This window comes from Thalassophryne amazonica, chromosome 3, assembly GCF_902500255.1.
Source record: "Thalassophryne amazonica chromosome 3, fThaAma1.1, whole genome shotgun sequence".
In the NCBI taxonomy this organism is placed as follows: domain Eukaryota; kingdom Metazoa; phylum Chordata; class Actinopteri; order Batrachoidiformes; family Batrachoididae; genus Thalassophryne; species Thalassophryne amazonica.
The window spans coordinates 63,620,165-63,644,149 of record NC_047105.1 but is presented as its reverse complement, the minus strand read 5'-3'; the positions used below and the strand labels follow the sequence as shown (position 1 = coordinate 63,644,149).

Genomic DNA, 23,985 nt, shown 5'->3' with positions numbered 1-23,985 from the left:
GAAATAAAGCATCTCAATTACCAGAATGAAAAGGAGCAGAGAGAAGAACAAGTCTTATATTTTCTGCCCCTTTTTACAATACAATCTTTCAATATCCAGCGTCATTATTCGACATTTAACAGATTGCATTTCTTTAACTTGTCACGTACCACTGACTTATTTCATAATTATGACCATTATTTAATAGATTACATATCTGACATGTTTTTAAACTTAAAACATTTTAAACATTAACAAATGACCTTTTTTACTTCCTTACAGCCCTCTGACTTGTTTCATACTTACTTAATACATCTAGTTTAATACATTTTTTTAAATAATTTAAGCGACCTTAATTCTTTAATTTCTTTGTTGATATTGTTCCATAATTTTACACCATTTACTGCAATACTCCGTTCCTTTACTTTGGTTCTGTATCTTGGTTTTCTAAAGACTTCTATTCCTTTCAATTTATAACTACTTACTCTTTTCTCAAACATATTTTGAATGTTTGTTGGTAAAGCATTTTTATTAGCTTGGTACATTGTTTGTAATATTTTCAAATTGACCAAATCACGAAATTTAAGTACCCTGTACTGATTGAACAATGGATTAGATGGATCACTAAAACCACTGTTGCTAATCACCCTTAAAGCCCTTTTCTGCAGAATAAACAAAGGTTGTATTTAAGTTGTATATGTTGATCCCCAGATTTCTACACAATAAGTTAAATATGGGAAAATCAATGAATTGTACAATGTTAATAAACCATAACTATTTAATGAATATTTTACTTTATGCAAAACAGCAATGGCTTTCGCTATTTTTCCTTTTATGTAATTTATGTGTGACTTCCATATAAGATCTTCATCAATCATGACTCCTAAAAATTTCATTTCTTTTACTCTTTGTATATCCATTCCATCTATTTGTAATGACACATTTTTTTTTTGCTCTGTCATTAAACAATATGAAATTTGTCTTATTAATATTTTTAGTGACAGTCTGTTTATATCAAACCAATGTTTAACCTTTTCCAGTTCTGTATTTCTCACTTGTGCTACTTCCTGTTTATCTGATCCGGAGTAAAACAACGTTGTATCATCAGCAAATAAAATGCTACCAAGCACATTAGATACATTCACAAAATCATTGATATACAAAATAAACAGTTTGGGTCCAAGTACCGATCCTTGTGGTACTCCATAAGTAATACTACACAATTATGATTTGATATTATTTATCTGAACAAACTGTTTTCTGTTTTCTAAGTAGCTTTTTACCCACTGATGTGCAATACCTCTTATTCCATATTGTTGTAACTTGTGATGCAATCTTGAGTGGTCAATAACATCAAAAGCCTTTTTCAAGTCAATAAAAATACTTACAAAATAATCCTTATTTTCTATTGTTGTTGATATTTTCTGTATTATTATTATTATTATTGACTGGTGGTTGGCTCTCACTGCGGTATTGTATCACTTCCTGTTCCGGAGCACAGCGGTGTTTTGCTGTATCTGTTAGCTGTTTAATCTGCGCAGTTAGATTGATCTAGTTAACTAGATAACGATTTTATTCACAGTGTAATCTTCACGTGCCTTAACTAAAGCACTCCCTCTGCTGAATCACCTCTAAATTATTTACACATTATTCACTTTGTGTGTTTTTAGGAATCCGCTAGCTTAGCGCAGCTACTAGCTCTTAGCCGGTTTAGCATGGCGGCTTCTCCTGTCTCTCCCGCACTTTTCTGCTCTGGGTGTGAAATGTTATTCCTCGGCCTCCTTTAGCAGTAACGGTACTTGTAATAAGTGTAGCTTATTCGTAGCTTTGGAGGCCAGGCTGGGCGAATTGGAGACTCGGCTCCGCACCATGGAAAATTCTACAGCTAGCCAGGCCCCTGTAGTCGGTGCGGACCAAGGTAGCTTAGCCGCCGTTAGTTTCCCTCTGGCAGATCCCGAGCAGCCGGGAAAGCAGGCCGACTGGGTGACTGTGAGGAGGAAGCGTAGTTCTAAACAGAAGCCCCGTGTACACCGCCAACCCGTTCACATTTCTAACCGTTTTTCCCCACTCGACGACACACCCGCCGAGGATCAAACTCTGGTTATTGGCGACTCTGTTTTGAGAAATGTGAAGTTAGCGACTCCAGCAACCATAGTCATTTGTCTTCCGGGGGTCAGAGCAGGCGACATTGAAGGAAATTTGAAACTGCTGGCTAAGGCTAAGCGTAAATTTGGTAAGATTGTAATTCACGTCGGCAGTAATGACACCCGGTTACGCCAATCGGAGGTCACTAAAATTAACATTGAATCGGTGTGTAACTTTGCAAAAACAATGTCGGACTCTGTAGTTTTCTCTGGGCCCCTCCCCAATCGGACTGGGAGTGACATGTTTAGCCGCATGTTCTCCTTGAATTGCTGGCTGTCTGAATGGTGTCCAAAAAATGAGGTGGGCTTCATAGATAATTGGCAAAGCTTCTGGGGAAAACCTGGTCTTGTTAGGAGAGACGGCATCCATCCCACTTTGGATGGAGCAGCTCTCATTTCTAGAAATCTGGCCAATTTTCTTAAATCCTCCAAACCGTGACTATCCAGGGTTGGGACCAGGAAGAAGAGTTGTTGTCTTACACACCTCTCTGCAGCTTCTCTCCCCCTGCCATCCCCTCATTACCCCATCCCCGTAGAGACGGTGCCTGCTCCCAGACCACCAATAACCAGCAAAAATCTATTTAAGCATAAAAATTCAAAAAGAAAAAATAATATAGCACCTTCAACTGCACCACAGACTAAAACAGTTAAATGTGGTCTATTAAACATTAGGTCTCTCTCTTCTAAGTCCCTGTTAGTAAATCATATAATAATTGATCAACATATTGATTTATTCTGCCTTACAGAAACCTGGTTACAGCAGGATGAATATGTTAGTTTAAATGAGTCAACACCCCCAAGTCACACTAACTGCCAGAATGCTCGTAGCACGGGTCGAGGCGGAGGATTAGCAGCAATCTTCCATTCCAGCTTATTAATTAATCAAAAACCCAGACAGAGCTTTAATTCATTTGAAAGCTTGTCTCTTAGTCTTGTCCATCCAAATTGGAAGTCCCAAAAACCAGTTTTATTTGTTATTATCTATCGTCCACCTGGTCGTTACTGTGAGTTTCTCTGTGAATTTTCAGACCTTTTGTCTGACTTAGTGCTTAGCTCAGATAAGATAATTATAGTGGGCGATTTTAACATCCACACAGATGCTGAGAATGACAGCCTCAACACTGCATTTAATCTATTATTAGACTCAATTGGCTTTGCTCAAAATGTAAATGAGTCCACCCACCACTTTAATCTTATCTTAGATCTTGTTCTGACTTATGGTATGGAAATTGAAGACTTAACAGTATTCCCTGAAAAGTTCCTTCTGTCTGATCATTTCTTAATAACATTTACATTTACTCTGATGGACTACCCAGCAGTGGGGAATAAGTTTCATTACACTAGAAGTCTTTCAGAAAGCGCTGTAACTAGGTTTAAGGATATGATTCCTTCTTTATGTTCTCTAATGCTATATACCAACACAGTGCAGAGTAGCTACCTGAACTCTGTAAGTGAGATAGAGTATCTCGTCAGTAGTTTTACATCCTCATTGAAGACAACTTTGGATGCTGTAGCTCCTCTGAAAAAGAGAGCTTTAAATCAGAAGTGCCTGACTCCGTGGTATAACTCTCAAACTCGCAGCTTAAAGCAGATAACCCGTAAGTTGGAGAGGAAATGGCGTCTCACTAATTTAGAAGATCTTCACTTAGCCTGGAAAAAGTCTGTTGCTCTATAAAAAAGCCCTCCGTAAAGCTAGGACATCTTACTACTCATCACTAATTGAAGAAAAAAAGAACAACCCCAGGTTTCTTTTCAGCACTGTAGCCAGGCTGACAAAGAGTCAGAGCTCTATTGAGCCGAGTATTCCTTTAACTTTAACTAGTAATGACTTCATGACTTTCTTTGCTAATAAAATTTTAACTATTAGAGAACAAATTACTCATAACCATCCCAAAGACGTATCGTTATCTTTGGCTGCTTTCAGTGATGCCGGTATTTGGTTAGACTCTTTCTCTCCGATTGTTCTGTCTGAGTTATTTTCATTAGTTATTCCATCCAAACCATCAACATGTCTATTAGACCCCATTCCTACCAGGCTGCTCAAGGAAGCCCTACCATTATTTAATGCTTCGATCTTAAATATGATCAATCTATCTTTATTAGTTGGCTATGTACCACAGGCTTTTAAGGTGGCAGTAATTAAACCATTACTTAAAAAGCCATCACTTGACCCAGCTATCTTAGCTAATTATAGGCCAATCTCCAACCTTCCTTTTCTCTCAAAAATTCTTGAAAGGGTAGTTGTAAAACAGCTAACTGATCATCTGCAGAGGAATGGTCTATTTGAAGAGTTTCAGTCAGGTTTTAGAATTCATCATAGTACAGAAACAGCATTAGTGAAGGTTACAAATGATCTTCTTATGACCTCAGACAGTGGACTCATCTCTGTGCTTGTTCTGTTAGACCTCAGTGCTGCTTTTGATACTGTTGACCATAAAATTTTATTACAGAGATTAGCGCATGCCATAGGTATTAAAGGCACTGCGCTGCGGTGGTTTGAATCATATTTATCTAATAGATTACAATTTGTTCATGTAAATGGGGAATCTTCTTCACAGACTAAGGTTAATTATGGAGTTCCACAAGGTTCTGTGCTAGGACCAATTTTATTCACTTTATACATGCTTCCCTTAGGCAGTATTATTAGACGGCATTGCTTAAATTTTCATTGTTACGCAGATGATACCCAGCTTTATCTATCCATGAAGCCAGAGGACACACACCAATTAGCTAAACTGCAGGATTGTCTTACAGACATAAAGACATGGATGACCTCTAATTTCCTGCTTTTAAACTCAGATAAAACTGAAGTTATTGTACTTGGCCCCACAAATCTTAGAAACATGGTGTCTAACCAGATCCTTACTCTGGATGGCATTACCCTGACCTCTAGTAATACTGTGAGAAATCTTGGAGTCATTTTTGATATTAAACAAATATGTAGGACTGCTTTTTTGCATTTGCGCAATAGCTCTAAAATTAGAAAGGTCTTGTCTCAGAGTGATGCTGAAAAACTAATTCATGCATTTATTTCCTCTAGGCTGGACTATTGTAATTCATTATCAGGTTGTCCTAAAAGTTCCCTGAAAAGCCTTCAGTTAATTCAAAATGCTGCAGCTAGAGTACTAACGGGGCCTAGAAGGAGAGAGCATATCTCACCCATATTGGCCTCTCTTCATTGGCTTCCTGTTAATTCTAGAATAGAATTTAAAATTCTTCTTCTTACTTATAAGGTTTTGAATAATCAGGTCCCATCTTATCTTAGGGACCTCATAGTACCATATCACCCCAATAGAGCGCTTCGCTCTCAGACTGCAGGCTTACTTGTAGTTCCTAGGGTTTGTAAGAGTAGAATAGGAGGCAGAGCCTTCAGCTTTCAGGCTCCTCTCCTGTGGAACCAGCTCCCAATTCAGATCAGGGAGACAGACACCCTCTCTACTTTTAAGATTAGGCTTAAAACTTTCCTTTTTGCTAAAGCTTATAGTTAGGGCTGGATCAGGTGACCCTGAACCATCCCTTAGTTATGCTGCTATAGACTTAGACTGCTGGGGGGTTCCCATGATGCACTGAGTGTTTCTTTCTCTTTTTGCTCTGTATGCACCACTCTGCATTTAATCATTAGTGATTGATCTCTGCTCCCCTCCACAGCATGTCTTTTTCGTGGTTTTCTCCCTCAGCCCCAACCAGTCCCAGCAGAAGACTGCCCCTCCGTGAGCCTGGTTCTGCTGGAGGTTTCTTCCTGTTAAAAGGGAGTTTTTCCTTCCCACTGTCGCCAAGTGCTTGCTCACGGGGTCGTTTTGACCGTTGGGGTTTTTACGTAATTATTGTATGGCCTTGCCTTACAATATAAAGCGCCTTGGGGCAACTGTTTGTTGTGATTTGGCGCTATATAAATAAAATTGATTGATTGATTGATATTAATTCCATAATTGCCGTAGCTGTCGAATGTTTTGTTCTGAATCCATACTGAGCATTATTTAAAATATAATGTTTCTCAATGAATTTATCCAACCTTGTCACAAAAACCTTTTCCATAATTTTAGAAAACTGTGGAAGCAATGATACTGGCCTGTAATTAGAGAAATTATGTTTGTCTCCATTTTTATATAATGGGACTACCTTGGGAATTTTCATTTCATCTGGAAAAATCCCTGTTGACAGAGACAGATTGCAAATATAAGTGAATGGTTCAATAACAGTTTCTATTATACTTTTTACAGTCATCATGTCTAAATCTTCATGGTCAGTTGATCTTTTGCTTACACAGTTTTTTACAATATTTCTTATTTCATCTTTTTCCACATTGGAGCTTTCTGTGTTAATGTTAAAGTCTCCACATATAAAAAGCATTTTGTTTTTAATTTGATGGAATAACTCTATTATTCTATCTGTAAATTTCACAGTGTCTGGTGCTCTTATAAAGGGAGTGGCAGCATACCTCGATCAAAACCTATCCACCTTTCGTAGTACGGGTTAACCGGGAAGTTACTCCACGTCATCAACTTACTCCCGAAGTTACCCTAATAAGCCAGTAACCCCGCTTCATAGTACAGGCCACATGTCCAATTTGTTTGTGTTTTTTGGTACAATGTCTGCTTTCTTTTTAAATACTAGTACTTTGCAGAATGCGCAAACCGATGGACCAGCCAGCAGCTCCACAATACCATACGTACCTTGATTGACAAACACTGTACTGTATTATAGAAAATCAATAATGAAAGCTCTGATATATGCTGTGTTGTTGGAAAGCCATGATAGTTGGCAGTCAGATACATTTAAAAACCTTTAGTAATTTCAGTGCTTTGTAATTGTTTGAACCCGGGAATAAGCACTAGCACCAGTTGGCCTCAGAGCCTGGACAAGACTTCTTTCTTTCTTTTCTTCTAATTGTACCTATCAGCAGATGCTCAATATTAAATACATTCGAATTAGAGGTTTTAAAAAGAATTCTGATGAGTGCATGCAATAATGTTGTATTCATGCTGATCTGTTTATATTTTAAAATGAGTGGGGTGGAAACACATTATTCTTGTTTTTCTGTACAGGCTCTTATCCATCTCCTAAAGCTGGAGCAACCCTAGTGATGCACAAAGATCTCTTAGTGTTGTTTGGCGGATGGACGCGTCCCAGCCCGTACCCACTCCACCAACCAGAGCGATTCTTTGATGAAATCCACACCTACTCTCCTTCAAAGAACTGGTGACGGAGGATTCACTCCTGCAGTTTGGAAGATTTTTAGATGTTTGAGGCTGATGATAGATGAGCTGAAACTTAATAAGCTTCTGTCATCTAATTGTCATTCATGTGTTCATCTTATTCCAGGTGGAACTGTATAGTAACGACACATGGCCCTCCACCAATGGCTGGCCACTCTTCCTCTGTTATTGGAAACACTATGGTCGTATTTGGAGGATCATTAGGAGCGCGCCAAATGTATGCATGTTTCATTTAAATTAGTTTGTGTATTTTTAAAATGAGCATCAAAGTAAAAAGCATAAATCTAAAGAATGGTATATTTGATGTCCTTTATTGTTTAATGTATTATGATGATCGGTAATTTATTTGTGAAGTTAACAACTGTGTGACCTGATGAATCAGCATTTCTCAGTAAGACATCAGTGTTTATGCACATTTCACAGATAAGGATGTAATTATTTAACATCCAGTGTTTTTTAAAAAACAAAAAACAAAATTACCTTGGGTTTAAGTCATGAAATTCATGAGAGTTGTACACTATGTCTTCTTACCATGTTGCCGTGTCCTCTGATGGTTACAATCAGGAGTAACGAAGTCTGGGTTCTGGATCTGGAACAATGGTCCTGGTCTAAACCACCAATATCTGGCCCGTCTCCCCATCCACGAGGAGGCCAGTCACAGGTATGTAGCCTTTAAAATTGAGTTAAAGTGTGGCAGTTCTTATGCTGTTAATTTAATTTTTGAAAAATGGAGGTATTGTTTTCTGTTGTGTGTGTGAATAAAATAGCTGAGCATTTTGATCCAGCTTAGATCAGTCCTGGTGGAACAATTTAGAGTCAGCCATGGACAGTGAATTGATTTGGGGAAGAAATGGTCAACATTTTGGCACAGTGCTTATATATAAGGGATGTTTAGAATGACTCTTTGTAGGAATTGGTTAAAGATACACCCATCGTTACTGCGGAGTCTCAGAAAAAGAAAAATCTACCAAAAAAATAAATAAATCCAAAGACATCACCAAAGACCTAACCAGAAGACACTACTGGTGGAAATGAAGGACACGTATCAATCACAAAGTTTGGTGTTATGGTTGTTAGAATTAATTGTACATACATAACATGATCATTACAAATATCCAGCTTAAACAGTAGATAATCTACTTCAAAAGTAACATTTTGTGTACATTTTCTTTTGTTTACTTTCTGTGGTAAGGAAGAAAAACTACCAACTTCTCTCATAGCCATTACTGACAGAAAACCTGGAATATTGCAAAGTAAAGAAGACTTAAGTGGATGTGGACTGAAATAAATGTAAGGAAAGGAGAGTGAGTTGTCCCGTGTGTCCTTTAAAGCACTGGTCCCCAACCTTTTTTGGACCAGTTAGGCAATACTTTCGCAGACCGGCCTTCAAGGTGTGGCCGATAAACACAACAGAATAAAATGATACGACTGGCCTAAAAACTGTGGTATTTTCTAAATATAATAATAAATGTGAAGCCACCGTATATTTGTATGCAACTTTATTAGCAGCGTCCTTGTAACATTGGGCCAACAACATGAGTAACATCCTCTATGCCCCTTAAGGTAACATTTAAACATGCCTTCAAAATAAGATACACCACAGACAAATATAAAGTTTGTGGAAAAATACACCTCACCATAATGCTGAATCAGTGGGAGCCCTGAACTTGTTTCTCTGCAAGGAGATGGTCCCATCTAGGGGTAATAGGAGACACTGTCACCTGAAGTGTGTTGTTTATGTCCAGTCTGTTTTGGTTACTGTCACTGCAGAAAACCCCGCTTCACACAGATAGGATGTCGGAAATGGCAACAGGGTTTTCAGTGCTGTTGTGGCTGTCTCAGGGTATTCTGCTTTCTTGTTCATGCTTTTTTTTTTTCTCAAAATACTCCAAAGACTTGTCTTTTCATGCAGGGTGCTTGGTATCCAAGTGACAAAGCAGTTTTGAAGGCTTCAATGCCTGATTAGAGAGCTGGTTGCAACATATTATGCAGAGCTGGCTTGGTGCATAGGAACCACCCGTCCCAATAAATCTGTATTTTAAGTAAAGCCTGGTTCACATGACAGGATTTTAAAATTATCTTTAGCTTTCCAAAACCTGAGACCACACACGTGAAGATAAAAAAAAAAAAAAAATCATGGATCTAACAGGTTTGGTCGTACAGTGTGTGGTGTTCAGCCACACGGTAAGGACAACAACACCACACACGAACATTTACAGCTCAGACAGGAAATCTCGCAAAATCTCTCGAGATTAAACGTGACTTCAGAGTAAACAAACGGAGGTACTTTGTGGACTATTTAAAACAGAGGGGGGAAAACGATACAAAAAGAAAAACCATTCTTTAAAGGAGTGGAGACAGCTCGACCACTGGACTTTCTGGTAAGTCAGAACAGCTATTTTGATTTTATTTTCCCTCCTTACGCCCGTCACCTCGCTTTGTGATTGGCTGCACGTCACGTTCAGCAGGCTGTGTGCTCGTTTGTGTGCTCGTTTGTGGTCGGAGGACACAACACACGCTGCGATATCAGGCCAAAAAAATCCAACATGTTGAATATCCCAGATTTGCGATCGGAGCGCTCCTGATGCCCATCTGAGCAGATCAGAGCGCTCTGAACACCACACACGGCAAAAATATCTGATAAGATTATCTTTAGCGTCATCACGATTGTCGGGGCGTCCTTAAGATTGTCGGAAGGGGAAGATCGGGTCCGATATCAACCCAATTATCCTGCCGTGTGAACCCGGCTTAAGACTCCTGGTATTGCTCACCACTAGATAACACTAAATTCTAATTACTGTAGCATTAAAAATGCACCCATGGTTAATGTGAAATGATAATACAAAATCAAATTCAGTCATGTCTACAACTAGTTTGACATGTTGACCAGTAAGGGAAGCTGAAGGTCAAGCAGTTAAAGCAGTGGTGTTGTGACTAGAAGATCCTCAGTTGAAAGCTCTGTCAGAGCAGAAAATCACTCTGACCTCTTGAGCAAGGTCCTTAATCCCAAAGTTGCTTCCAGTGTGTAGTGAGCGCCTTACACCCTGACATCTGTGTGTGTGTGTGTGTGTGTGTGTGTGTGTGTGTGTGTGTGTGTGTGTGTGTGTGTGTGTGTGTGTGTGTGTGTGTGTGTGTGTGTGTGTGTGTGTGTGTGTGAGGCATCACTGTAAAGCACTTTGAACATAAAAATGCTATATAAAATGCAGCCAAGCCAACAAGATACCCATGACAACTCTGGAGTAGTTCTCGGCTTCTGTGGCTCTGATTGGAGAAACGGCACAGTCAAACTTTTGTCTGTTGCATCAGCGGCCACAGCTTCATGTTGGGTTGGCACAGTGAAAGGTGACACCTCCTTCAGAGTTCTAAGATGTGTGGATGTTGCACTCTGACTGCTGTTGTTCAAACATTTTGCTGATATTTCTCTTAGATTGTGATTGACGATCACACGTTGCTAATCTTGGGAGGGTGTGGTGGCCCAAATGCAGTAAGCTTCTTATGTACCTTCATTCACAATGTCACAGTAGCTTCTGGAATGCGACAGCAATTTTAAATTGATGATGTGTGTTCAAGCTTTTAAAGGATGCCTGGCTCCTCCATATGGATGCACTTCCTTGGAGGTGGCAACAGTTACATGTGGAAAATGAGGACCATGGGGCCCCAGAACTTTGGTGTCACCCAGCGTGTCGGGTAAGCATGTGTCTCAGAGGCCAGTTTGATTATATACATTCATAAATAAATAAAATGAAATAAAAATATTTGAATCTGTGGTTGATTTGTATTTTATCATTATTATTTTTTGTGTGTGCAATTTTACCTCAAGGTGGGTCAGTGTGTGGTGGTTTTCTCACAAGCTCCATCTGGCCGTGCACCGCTCAGCCCTAGTCTTAACTCTCGGCCCTCCCCCATAAGTGCCACACCCGCCCCTCTGGGCCCCGAACCGCCTTCTCTGCGCTCTCAGTCTCCTGTTCGGAGCGGAGCAGCTGGTGTTGTGCTGGGAGCTGTTGAAGAGGCTCCGTGTGTTAACGGTCGGTGGGGCACATTGAGGCCCCGGCCTTCAGCCAGAGGAACTGCCAGGGATGGGAGCCCTTCCTCATCCCAACAACCTTCTCCTTCACAAGGCCCAGACAGCCCTCCCCTCCCTCCTCTTCCTCCTTTATTAAACGGATCCTCCCCCTCGCCCCGAACCAGCCCAGCCCAGGCTGCATCTCCACCTTTGCGCCTTCACCCACCTTCCTCCACAGACTATGGTTGGGAGTCTCCCCCATCGACAACTCACCATCCCGAGGTGCCCAGCACTAATGGCCTGCACACACCTCCTTCTGGGTCCCCACGCACTCCCCCGGGAGCAGTGTCCCCTGCTGCCTTACGACGGGGTCTGGAGGCAGTTAAAAACAAATGCTCCTCTTTTCCATCTTCATTGTCTTCCTCTTCCCTTCAGACACAGGGAGCTCCTCCTGGGCTGGGAAGTAGCAGCGGAGGAGTGGCTCCTCCTGGAACACCTCCATCATCGTCATCATCCAGCCCACCACAGGCCACTGGAGCTGATGGACATGCTATCCCGCCTATCGCTCGCCGTCTCGGCCATCACCCACCTCAGAGCCTGAACGTAGGAAAACCGCTGTACCAATCTCTCAACTGTAAGCCAATGCAGATGTACGTGTTGGATGTCTCCCGGGCCAAATCTGCTGCGTCAGTGTCCTGGAGAGTTTACGGGAACGGGACTCCTGCTGCAGTTACGGGACCCCCTGAGACCAGCCTTCACACAGTGGTGCAGGGAAGGGGGGAGCTCATCATCTTTGGAGGCCTAATGGACAAAAAACAGAACGTGAAGTACTACCCTAAAACTAATGCCTTGTACTTTGTTCGTGCTAAGAGGTAATGCGCGCCAGGTCTGATCGGTATAAGGGAGGCTCCACCTAGTGGCCACACAAGGCAAATGCCACATAAGGCCTTTTTCCTATAAAAAAGGATTGTTGGCGGGAAAACATAATCATTATTAGATGTTCCACATTAGAAATTCACTTTCTCTCCTTCTGCCTACAACATGCATTCACAGTAAAACTCTTTAAGTACACTTTGCTAAAAATTGGTTGAGTGAGACGTGACCTGAGTGTGTGCATGTGTTGCAAGATTACAGGATTATTTTATTTTTTTCAAATGATCCACTGCAAAAAAAAAAAATTCTGTCTCTCCCTCCTTTGAACTCTTCAAAGAAGAATGCTGAAGCTGAAATAAAGAAAAATAAATGAAGAACTGAAGCTGGAAATAAACAGGATGAGACTACCTTGCTTTTTGTATCGCTCTTTAAGCCTGCCATGTTTACATTGACAAGAGTTTGTGTGTGCACGGTGGATGTTGTTGACTAATGTGTGCTGCGGGCCATGGTTTGTGAGAGACGTGGCATTGTACTGAACATAGTTGAACAATAAAGGCCTCCTTGTCTGCTGTCACAGTATTATGATTACTAAATGGTGTCCGAGTCATCATTTAGCTTTGATGTTTGTGCTTTTTAATTTAATTTAGCTTGTATGTAACCAGGTTACTCCCATTGAGATCGAGCTCACTTTTGCAAAGGACATTTGAACAACTATACAATTTCCAATTCACCTAAACTGCATGTCTTTTAGATGTGGGAGGAAACCCACGCGAACACGGGGAGAACATGCAAACTCCACAGGTGGGAATCAATCACATGACCTTGCTGTGAGGCAACAATGCAAACCACTAATCCACCGTGCTGCCACTATTATTTATTTTATTTTGGCTATGGAAGAGTGGCTTCTAGTGATGGATTTGCATGTACCACATGAAGACATTTTCAAAGGCAAGTTCACTGTTATACTTTCCATATTAAAACATTCTAATCTGATTACATTTTTTTCCGCGAATCTGATTGGTTAATCGTGTGCGACTTCAGACCGTATAATATCGGGGTAATGGTGTAAAAAATATTTGCCCATTTCACATTTGGATTCATTGCTCCACACCCTGACCGGTGTTCTGACGAAATGTCATTCCTGTTGAAGGCCATTCCTGTCAAATATAAATTTTTTTTCAATTTATTTTCGTTTATATAGCACCAAACCACAACAGAGCTGCCTCAAGGCGCTTCATAGAAGTGTAGCGGGATGAAAGTCCTGGGTCCCAATTGAAAAGACGTTCCCGCTAGCTTGGCTAACGGGGAGTTCCCCTTTGGCTGACCTGGTAGAGGAACGGTCTTTTGTGCGAGCCGCATGGGTTCAATCCCCACCGTCGTCCCGGCCGCGAAGGTCCTGCTGCTTCACAAGTAAGGTCTAGCCTTACTAACCCTTTACTGTTGTCCACTGAACTGCCCATGTGCACGCATGTGCAATATTGTCGGGATGTGGAAGTGACAATTTATGTGACGAGACGCGCAATTCGGCAGAACCCCAGCTATTCACGCTGCTAGCCATTAGCGCTGAGAGCGAAAGAAAGTCGCCCATTGCCGTCGCCGAAATGAGTGAATGTAAGATACCATACAAAAGTACTGATGTGGATTCTGACACACCGTTTCACATTTGATGGATTTTCATGTTTGATGGATTACTCCATGCCCTGACCTATGTTGGAGAGATGCTGCCTTGGCTCAACAATAAACCTCGCCAACCGAATTACCTTCAGAAAAATAAACCGTGCAAACGGTGTAATTGAATTAGAATGGGATTAACCCCCTTGCGTCTAATGATTTGCGGGCGTTCATGCTGTAATACGGTCACAAATAGCCATTTCACGGCAACACGTTAGCAGAGCCAGTAAAGCTCAATTTACAACCAACTGTATAACCAGCATGAACATCCTCAAATCATCAGACACAACAGGGTTATTCCCTAATTGCAAGAAACACTTTTATGACTAATTAGTTTAGGGATCCTAATAGGACAGCTGTATTGGGAGTGAGAAATCCATCATATCTTTAAAAATAATAAAAAAATACAGGTGACTGTATGTTAGTGGAACAAAAGCTCTGTGGTAATACGCTCAGATGTGCATGTCTATATTTTAAGATACATTTATATCAATACTGTTTTGTTGGTCAGTTTGTTCAATTGCATCGTAAAATAATCCCTATATTAATATTAACTTACCCTTTTAACTTTAACACTCAAGGGAGAGCAGCTCCACCAGTCATTAATTTCCTGCTTTGGAAAATTGTGTGCAGCTCAGTGGCGTGTGTCATCATGGGCTCTCTGTTAGTGATCCCAAGTTGTGTTAGTGGAATCACTCAATTCTGAGGAATAAATTATGGAATCACCCTGTAAATTTTCATCCCCAAAACTAACACCTGCATCAAATCAGATCTGCTCATTAGTCTGCATCTAAAAAGGAGTAATCACACCTTGGAGAGCTGTTGCACCAAGTGGACTGACATGAATCATGGCTCCAACATGAGAGATGTCAATTGAAACAAAGGAGAGGATTATCAAACTCTTAACAAAACATGTTGGTTGTTCACAGTCAGCTGTGTCTAAACTCTGGACCAAATACAAACAACATGGGAAGGTTGTTAAAGGCAAACATACTGGTAGACCAATGAAGACATCAAAGCGTCAAGACAAAAAACTTAAAGCAATATGTCTCAAAAATCGAATATGCACAACAAAACAAATGAGGAACGAATGGGAGGAAACTGGAGTCAATGTCTGTGACCGAACTGTAAGAAACCGCCTAAAAGAAATGGGATTTACATACAGAAAAGCTAAACGAAAGCCACCATTAACACCTAAACAGAAAAAAACAAGGTTACAATGGGCTAAGGAAAAGCAATCGTGGACTGTGGATGACTGGATGAAAGTCATATTCAGTGATGAATCTCGAATCTGCATTGGGCAAGGCAATGATGCTGGAACTTTTGTTTGGTGCCATTCCAATGAGATTTATAAAGATGACTGCCTGAAGAGAACATGTAAATTTCCACAGTCATTGATGATATGGGGCTGCATGTCAGGTAAAGGCACTGGGGACATGGCTGTCATTACATCATCAATAAATGCAGTTTACGTTGATATTTTGGACACTTTTCTTATCCCATCAATTGAAAGAATGTTTGGGAATGATGAAATCATTTTTCAAGATGATAATGCATCTTGCCATAGAGCAAAAACTGTGAAAACATTCCTTGCAAAAAGACACATAGGGTCAATGTCATGGCCTGCAAATAGTCCAGATCTTAATCCAATTGAAAATCTTTGGTGGAAGTTGAAGAAGATGGTCCATGACAAGGCTCCAACCTGCAAAGCTGATCTGGCAACAGCAATCAGAGAAAGTTGGAGCCAGATTGATGAAGAGTACTGTTTGTCACTCATTAAGCCCATGCCTCAGAGACTGCAAGCTGTTATAAAAGCCAGAGGTGGTGCAACAAAATACTAGTGATGTGTTGGAGTGTTCTTGTGTTTTTCATGATTCCATAATTTTTTTCCTCAGAACTGAGTGATTCCATATTTTTTTCCCTCTGCTTGGTCTAAAAAAGTAACCATTACTGACTGCCACAATTTTTTTTCCTGATTTCTTATAGTGTTTCTTAAAGCCAGAAAGTTGCCATTTGAAATGACTTTAGTTTTGTGTCATGTCTGTGATCTGCTTTTTTTCTACAAAATTAAACAACTGAATCAACATCCTCCGAGGCCGGTGATTCCATAATTTTTGCCAGGGGTTGTATTTTGTGTGATGTTGGTCTAGAGGGATATGCTTTGTAAACTTAATACCAAATACTACATTGGATGATGTTGAAATTGAGGATGGCCCAGTGGTTGTTCCAGCAATAGCAAAGATTTTGTGTCTGCTACCTACAACACGTGTGGAATGTCTCAAACCTAAACCTACTTCTAAGCATCTTATATATGCTACTCTGGAACCACCCCTAAACCCAAACAGTTCAACTGTCAACCCCACTGAGGTCCTCAGTCTGGGTTTCATAAACATAAGATCACTGTCCTCAAAATCATTGTTGATTAATGATCTAATTATTGATCATCACTTAGATATGATTGGGTTATGTGAAACCTGTCTTAAATCTACAGCTGTCCTCCCCTTAAATAAGGCCTGCCCACCAGCATATACATTTAGTCACGTCCCTCGTGATGCGAAGCAAGGCGGGAGTGTTGCTCTTATTTATAAATCTAGGATTAGCTTATTAGCTGTTGGGGGTCACAAATATAACTCATTTGAGCATCTGATTCTCCGCTATGCTCAGTATAAGCAATGCCAAGGTCAGAAGTATAAAAATCAGCCGTATTACTTTGTCACTCTATATAGGCCTCCAGCTGGCGAATATTCTGAATTCTTAGATGAATTTGGTGCGTTCATCTCTAACTTGTCAACTAGTGCAGATAACATTCTGATCATTGGTGACTTTAACATTCATATACAATGAGGAAAATAAGTATTTGAACACCCTGCGGTTTTGCAAGTTGTCCCACTTAGAAATCATGGAGGGGTCTGAAATATTCATCTTAGGTGCATGTCCACTGTGAGAGACTTAATCTAAAAAAACAAAAAAACAAATCGGAAATCACAATGTATGATTATTTTTTAATTTATTTGTATGTTACTGCTGCAAATAAGTATTTCAACACCTCCCAACCAGCAAGAATTCTGTCTCACACAGACGTGTTAATTTTTCTTTAAGAAGCCCTCTTATTCTGCACTCTTTACCTGTATTAATTGCACCTGTTTGAACTTGTTACCTGTATAAAAGACACTTGTTCACACACTCAATCAATCACACTCCAACCTGTCCACCATAGCCAAGACCAAAGAGCTGTCTAAGGACACCAGGGACAAAACTGTAGACCTGCACAAGGCTGGGATGGACTACAGGACAACAGGCAAGCAGCTTGGTAGAAGATAACTTATGATTATTTATTAGAAAGCGGCAGAAACACAAGATGACCGTCAATCTCCCTCAGTCTGCGATTCCATGCAAGATCTCACTTTGTGGGGTAAGGATGATTCTGAGAAAGCTCAGAACTACACAGGAGGACCTGGTCAATGACCTGAAGAGAGCTGGGGCCATAGTCACAAAGATTACATTGGTAACACATGATGCTGTCATGGTTTAAAATCCTGCAGGGCAGCAAGGTCCCCCTGCTCAAGCCAGCACATGTCCAGGCCCGTTTGAAGTTCACCAGTGACCATCTGGATGATCCAGAGGAAGCATGGGAGAAGGTCATGTGGTCAGATGAGACCAAAATAGAGCTTTTTGGAATAAACTCCACTTACCATGTTTAGAGGATGAGAACAACCCCAAGAAAATCATCCCAACCGTGAAGCATGGGAGTGGAAACATCATACTCTGGGGGTGCTCTTCTGCAAAAGGGACAGGACGACTGCACCGTATTGAAGGGAGGATAGATGGAGTCATGTATTTCAAGATTCTGGCAAACAACCTGCTTCCCTCAGTAAGAGCACTGAAGATGGGTCATGGCTGGGTCTTCCAGCATGACAATGACCCCAAACACACAGCCAGGGCAACTAAGGAGGGGCTCTGTAAGACGCATTTCAAGGTCCTGGAGTGGCCTGACCAGTCTCCAGACCTGAACTCAATAGAAAATCTTTGGACGGAGCTGAAACTCCAAACCTGAAAGATTTGGAGAAGATCTGTATGGAGGAGTGGACCAAAATCCCTGCTGCAGTGTGTGAAAACTTGGTCAAGAACTACAGGAAACGTCTGACCTCTGTAATTGCAAGCAAAGGCTACTGTACCAAATAATAACATTGATTTTCACAGGTGTTCAAATACTTATTTGCAGCAGTACCATAAAAATAAATTATTAAAAAATCATACATTGTGATTTCCGGAATTTTTTTTTTTTAGATTATGTCTCTCACAGTGGACATGCACCTAACATGAAAATTTCAGACCCCTCCATGATTTTTAAGTGGGAGAACTTGCAAAATCACAGAGTGTTCAAATACTTACTTTCCTCACTGTAAATAAGCCTTCTGATCCCCTCTGCAAATCATTTATGGAAATTGTGGATGCATTAGGATTTCGGCAATGCATTCAGGACTCGACGCACATTAGTGGAAATACCCTGGATCTGGTTCTCGCACATGGTATTACTGTCACGAATATTGACATCATGCCTCTTACATCAGTGGTCTCTGATCACTCAGTTTACAGTTTCACTGCCATGTTTAGTGGAACAACAACCTTATATATCACTACGGCGATGCATCAACTCCTCAAATAAGACTGAACTCGAAGCTAGACTGCCTGATGTCTTAGCTTCACATTTGGCAAATACCCCATTAGTAGACAGTCTTGTGGATAGTTTAAACTCAGTGCTCAAAGCTACACTCGACATGATTGCGCCACCTGTGTTAAAACCGCACTCCCTCAAATCACAGTCACCTTGGTTCAATGATTACCTGCGTGACCTCAAGCATAAGGCAAGAGGTCTAGAACAGAAATGGCGTCGTTCAGAATTAGAAGTATTCCACCTTGCGTGGCATGATGCTATCTTAGACTATAAGCATGCATTACTGGCTACAAAGCGGACCTATTACTCTGATTTGATCAACAAAAACAAGCATAACTCAAAGTTCTTGTTCGACATGGTGGCAACACTTATTCATGGACAACCACCTGTAGTTCGCTCTCCTTTTACAGCACAAGATTTCCTGGATTACTTTGAGTAGAAAATAGAAGACATTAGGTTAAACATATCCCAGCATGCCTTAACCCAGCCACTACACCCTGCTACTGAGGTGGGCACCATTACTGAGGTATTACCTAGATTTACAGAATTTGATAGTATCTCACTAGGCATCCTGACGAAACTCGTAACGTCAACAAAAAGCACAACCTGTTTATTTGATCCGATACCATCAAAACTGTTTAAGGACCTGTTGCCCACTCTTGGGCCGACTGTGCTGGAAATTATTCATCTTTCTTTAACTTCTGGATCTGTTCCTAAATGTTTCAAATCTGCAGTGATTAAACCATTACTTAAAAAGTGGTGTCATGGCAGCTTGCATCAGTGAGAAGTTGGATGTCTTGAAACTTCCTAATTTTAAACTCTGATAAGACTGAAATGATGGTTCTTGGTCCAGTAAGACATTAGTATCAATTTGACCAGTTAACGCTTAGCCTAGGCTCATGTGTCATACATCACACTGACAAAGTGAGGAACCTTGGGGTAATTTTTGATCCTACATTGTCCTTTGACCTCCACATTAGAAATATTACGAGGACTGCTTTCTTCCACCTGCGAAATATAGCGAAGATTCATCCCATCCTGTCTATGGCTGATGCTGAGACCCTGATCCATGCATTTATCTCTTCTAGATTGGACTACTGCAATGTTCTATTTTCTGGTTTACCGCGGTCTAGCATTAGGGGTCTCCAACTGGTTCAAAATGCTGCAGCCAGACTTTTGACACGAAGCAGAAAGTTCGACAAGATTACACCCATTTTGGCATCTCTTCACTGGCTTCCTGTCCCAGTGAGATCAGATTTTAAGGTTCTGCTACTAGTCTATAAAACTGTTCACGGATTGGCACCTCCCTACCTACCTAATTAAACCTTACGTACCGGCCCACGCTTTGCGTTCTCAGGGTGCAGGACTACTTTGTGTCCCGAGGGTGAATAAGAAGACTGCGGGTCACAGAGCTTTCTCTTATCGTGCCCCTGTTCTGTGGAATGATCTCCGTGCGCCAATTAAACAGTCAGATTCTGTAGAGACTTTCAAGTCCAGACTTAAGACGCACTGATTTTCCCTTTCGTATGGCTAGCATACTAGTATAGTTTTGTTTTACGCTTTTTACTTTTTTAATTAATTTTAGTAGGAAACGGAGCGGAGCGGGCCACAGCCTCAACTTTACTGAAATTCTGGGTCTTTTAGTGAAGCTTAGGGCTAGTGGCCGGCGATCACCTTAGTATTTCTTCTGTTTTCTTGTTTAATGCTGGCAAATTATACAGTATTTCTTGTCTTTCTGATGCCTGATTCTATTTTTTCTCTCTGTTTAAGGTGCAGCTCCATCCAGAGATGGGAGTTGTTTTCGTGCTGGCGACCCTCCTGTCCTGTGCACCAACAGCATTTCCTGTATATTTGTTTTGTGAATTGTTCTGTAATTTATGTCTGTAGCATGGCCCAAGCAAAGGGTCACCACTTTGAGTCTGGTCTGCTTGAGGTTTCTTCCTCAGAGGGAGTTTTTCCTTACCACTGTTGCTCTGGGGATTGGTAAGGTTAGACCTTACTTGTGTGAAGCACCTTGAGGCAACTCTGTTGTGATTTGGCGCTATATAAATTAAATTAAATTGAAAATTGTGTTGTGTGAATGGTATATAAGAGAGTCTATTTGTGTATGTGTGTAGTGTGACACATAACAGTGTGTGTGTGTGTGTGTGTGTTTCGGGGGGGGGATAATTTTTGTTTTTATTCCTGTGCACATCATGTGACGTGGGGTCTCTGAATTTAAAGGTGAACTCTGATGTTTTTCAACCTTGGCTTTATTGTTAGATGTTTTGGGGGGCATGCGTTCATTTGGGACAAAAACTAATTTAAAGGACACATAATATGTCAACTGAATGGGCTGCTCTGTTGCTGACGTGTAATCACTCAGTGGGCAGTGAGGCTCAAGTTAGCAGGTAAAAGTATAATCGTTTTGTCAGAAAAAGTATATTTCCCTTTAATGGGATAAATGCACATTTACCCCGGCTGCTGTCCGTACTACTGGATACTTCTAATGAGGTTTTCAACTGTTCAGTTGTGACAAGAAGCAGTTCACGCTGAATCTTTATTGTTTGTTTTGTGATGGTCTGTTGACATCAATGATAAAGTCCTCTCATTGTTTGTGTGTTTTCGTGGCTGGAAAAGCCGACCGCAGATCTGCAGCTGGTATCACCTGAGTGCTGCACATGAAGATCCTGGCACATGCCGGCAGACCATGATGCTGGGTCTGTCGCCGTTTGCGTTGGTATCATCTCTACGTCAGATTCAAAATGCCTGACATCTTGAGTAAAGGGCTTGGCATAGATTGGTCAGTCCAAGGCCAGCTCCTCGAGGTGCTTGGGGTGATGAGGTCTATGGTGCAGACAAGCAAAACTTCTTTGTTGTGGCCAACATGGTGCTTTTTTGGCCCACTACATGGTTGCTGGACCTGCTTCACTGAACAACGGTTTCCTGGCATTTGAATCCTGGGGGTTTCCTGTCATTCAGATGATGTGTCGTGGCCACTTCAATTGTTGGGTGATGTACAGTAGTGTTCAGAATAATAGTAGTGCTATGTGACTAAAAAGATTAATCCAGGTTTTGAGTATATTTCTTATTGTTACATGGGAAACAAGGTACCAGTAGATTCAGTAGATTCTCACGAATCCAACAAGACCAAGCATTCATGATATGCACACTCTTAAGGCTATGAAATTGGGCTATTAGTAAAAAGAAGTAGAAAAGGGGGTGTTCACAAAAATAGTACTGTGACATACAGTCAGTGAGTTTGTCAATTTTGTGGAACAAACAGGTGTGAATCAGGTGTCCCCTATTTAAGGATGAAGCCAGCACCTATTGAACATGCTTTTCTCTTTGAAAGCCTGAGGAAAATGGGACGTTCAAGACATTGTTCAGAAGAACAGCGTAGTTTGATTAAAAAGTTGATTGGACGGGGGAAAACTTATACACAGGTGCAAAAAATTAAAGGCTGTTCATCTACAATGATCTCCAATGCTTTAAAATGGACAAAAAAAACAGAGACGCATGGAAGAAAACGGAAAACAACCATCAAAATGGATAGAAGAATAACCAGAATAGCAAAGGCTCACCCACTAATCAGCTCCAGGATGATCAAAGACAGTCTGGAGTTACCTGTAAGTGCTGTGACAGTTAGAAGACGCCTGTGTGAAGCTAATTTATTTGCAAGAATCCCCCGCAAAGTCCCTCTGTTAAATAAAAGATGTGCAGAAGAGGTTACAATTTGCCAAAGAACACATCAACTGGCCTAAAGAGAAATGGAGGAATATTTTGTGGACTGATGAGAGTAAAATTGTTCTTTTTTGGGTCCAAGGGCCGCAGACAGTTTGTGAGACGACCCCCAAATTCTGAATTGAAGCCACAGTTCACAGTGAAGACAGTGAAGCATGGTGGTCCAAGCATCATGATATGGGCATGTTTCTCCTACTATGGTGTTCGGCCTATATATCGCATACCAGGTATCATGGAGCAGTTTGGATATGTCAAAATACTTGAAGAGGTCATGTTGCCTTATGCTGAAGAGGACATGCTCTTGAAATGGGTGTTTCAACAAGACAATGACCCCAAGTACACTAGTAAACCAGCAAAATCTTAATTCCAAACCAACAAAATTAATGCCTTGCAGATGTGAAGAAATCATGAAAAACTGTGGTTATACAACTAAATACTAGTTTAGTTTGATTCACAGGATTGCTAAAAAAGCAGTTTGAACATAATAGTTTTGAGTTTGTAGCGTCAACAGCAGATGCTACTATTATTGTGAACACCCACTTTTCTACTTTTTTTTAATAATAGCCCAATTTCGTAGCCTTAAGAGTGTGCATATCATGAATGCTTGGTCTTGTTGGATTTGTGAGAACCTACTGAATCTATTGGTACCTTGTTTCCCATGTAACAATAAGAAATATACTCAAAACCTGGATGAATCGTTTTAGTCACATAGCACTACTATTATTCTGAACACTACTGTACACCTCAATGCTGGCCTTGCCGCTGGCATGTGGCAGGATCTTCATGTGCAGCACTCTGTGATACCAGGTCAATCACATGATGCATTGGAGATGTGAGGACAACCTTCTCTGTTTGACATGGCATCAGTAGAGGGTCCATGACTGGCACTGTACAGGAGCGTAGAGAGACACACTGCACGGTACACTTTGGCCTTGGTCTTCAAACACAGGTCGTGGTTTTGGAACACTCAGTCACAGCCGCCCAAAAGCAGCAGAAGTGGCATTTAAGTGGTGGGTGATATCATCAATAATGCTAGAGTCTATGATAATGCTCCCGAGGTGATCGAAGTGATAGGTGTTCGTCAGCTGGACATTACTGTTGAAGATGTCGGTCAGATGACCCTTGCCAGTACGCTGAAGGACCTCAGTCTTGGTCAGGTTGATGTTCTTCACCAATTAGGCAGTTAGCCTGTGGCAGTGTTTGCATTTTAAATCAATGATGTGCTGATTATATTTATTCTTGTCCAGAGAGAAAAAGCTGATCCCCAAAACATCTAAAAATAGAGCCTAGGTTGAAAAATATCAGAAGTAATTTTAAATGATATTTTTCAGTAGAGTGTAGCAGTTATCAATATGCTCTACCAAATGATTGAGCATATTGATATCAAAGTTCAGTCAAGGTGGGCCTGTGCATTAATCTGGCTGTATTCCTACCTCAGATATTTTCATTTTCTACCGCTTAGCCTGGTCCAGGTCAAAGCAGACCAAGAAGCTCAATCCCACACTTCCCTGTCTTCATCCATAAATTTTTTTTTTTTAATAAAATCTTTTTGGAATTTATACATTTTTGACAGTCCAACATTATGTTTTCTTTAGATGGGTGATTCTTTAACTACGGGCACTATTGGCCTTGTAAATGTAATTTCCACCACACCATTGCCTTACAATATAAAGCGCCTTGGGGCAACTGTTTGTTGTGATT

The 23,985-nt window shown here is 40.9% G+C and overlaps 1 protein-coding gene across 2 annotated transcripts in view; it reads left to right on the top strand.

The window, feature by feature from the left end:
• Nucleotides 1–12,803, top strand: part of fbxo42 (F-box protein 42) — a 51,362-nt gene extending 38,559 nt beyond the window's left edge. For both annotated transcript variants that reach the window (XM_034166541.1, XM_034166539.1), the window contains 6 exons: nucleotides 7,169–7,322; nucleotides 7,446–7,556; nucleotides 7,904–8,000; nucleotides 10,767–10,823; nucleotides 10,910–11,026; nucleotides 11,160–12,803. In XM_034166541.1, the coding sequence (XP_034022432.1) occupies nucleotides 7,169–7,322; nucleotides 7,446–7,556; nucleotides 7,904–8,000; nucleotides 10,767–10,823; nucleotides 10,910–11,026; nucleotides 11,160–12,218 (1,595 nt within the window). In that variant the 3' untranslated portion in view covers nucleotides 12,219–12,803. The remainder of the gene's footprint in view (nucleotides 1–7,168; nucleotides 7,323–7,445; nucleotides 7,557–7,903; nucleotides 8,001–10,766; nucleotides 10,824–10,909; nucleotides 11,027–11,159) is intronic.
• The last annotated feature ends 11,182 nt before the right edge of the window (nucleotides 12,804–23,985 follow it).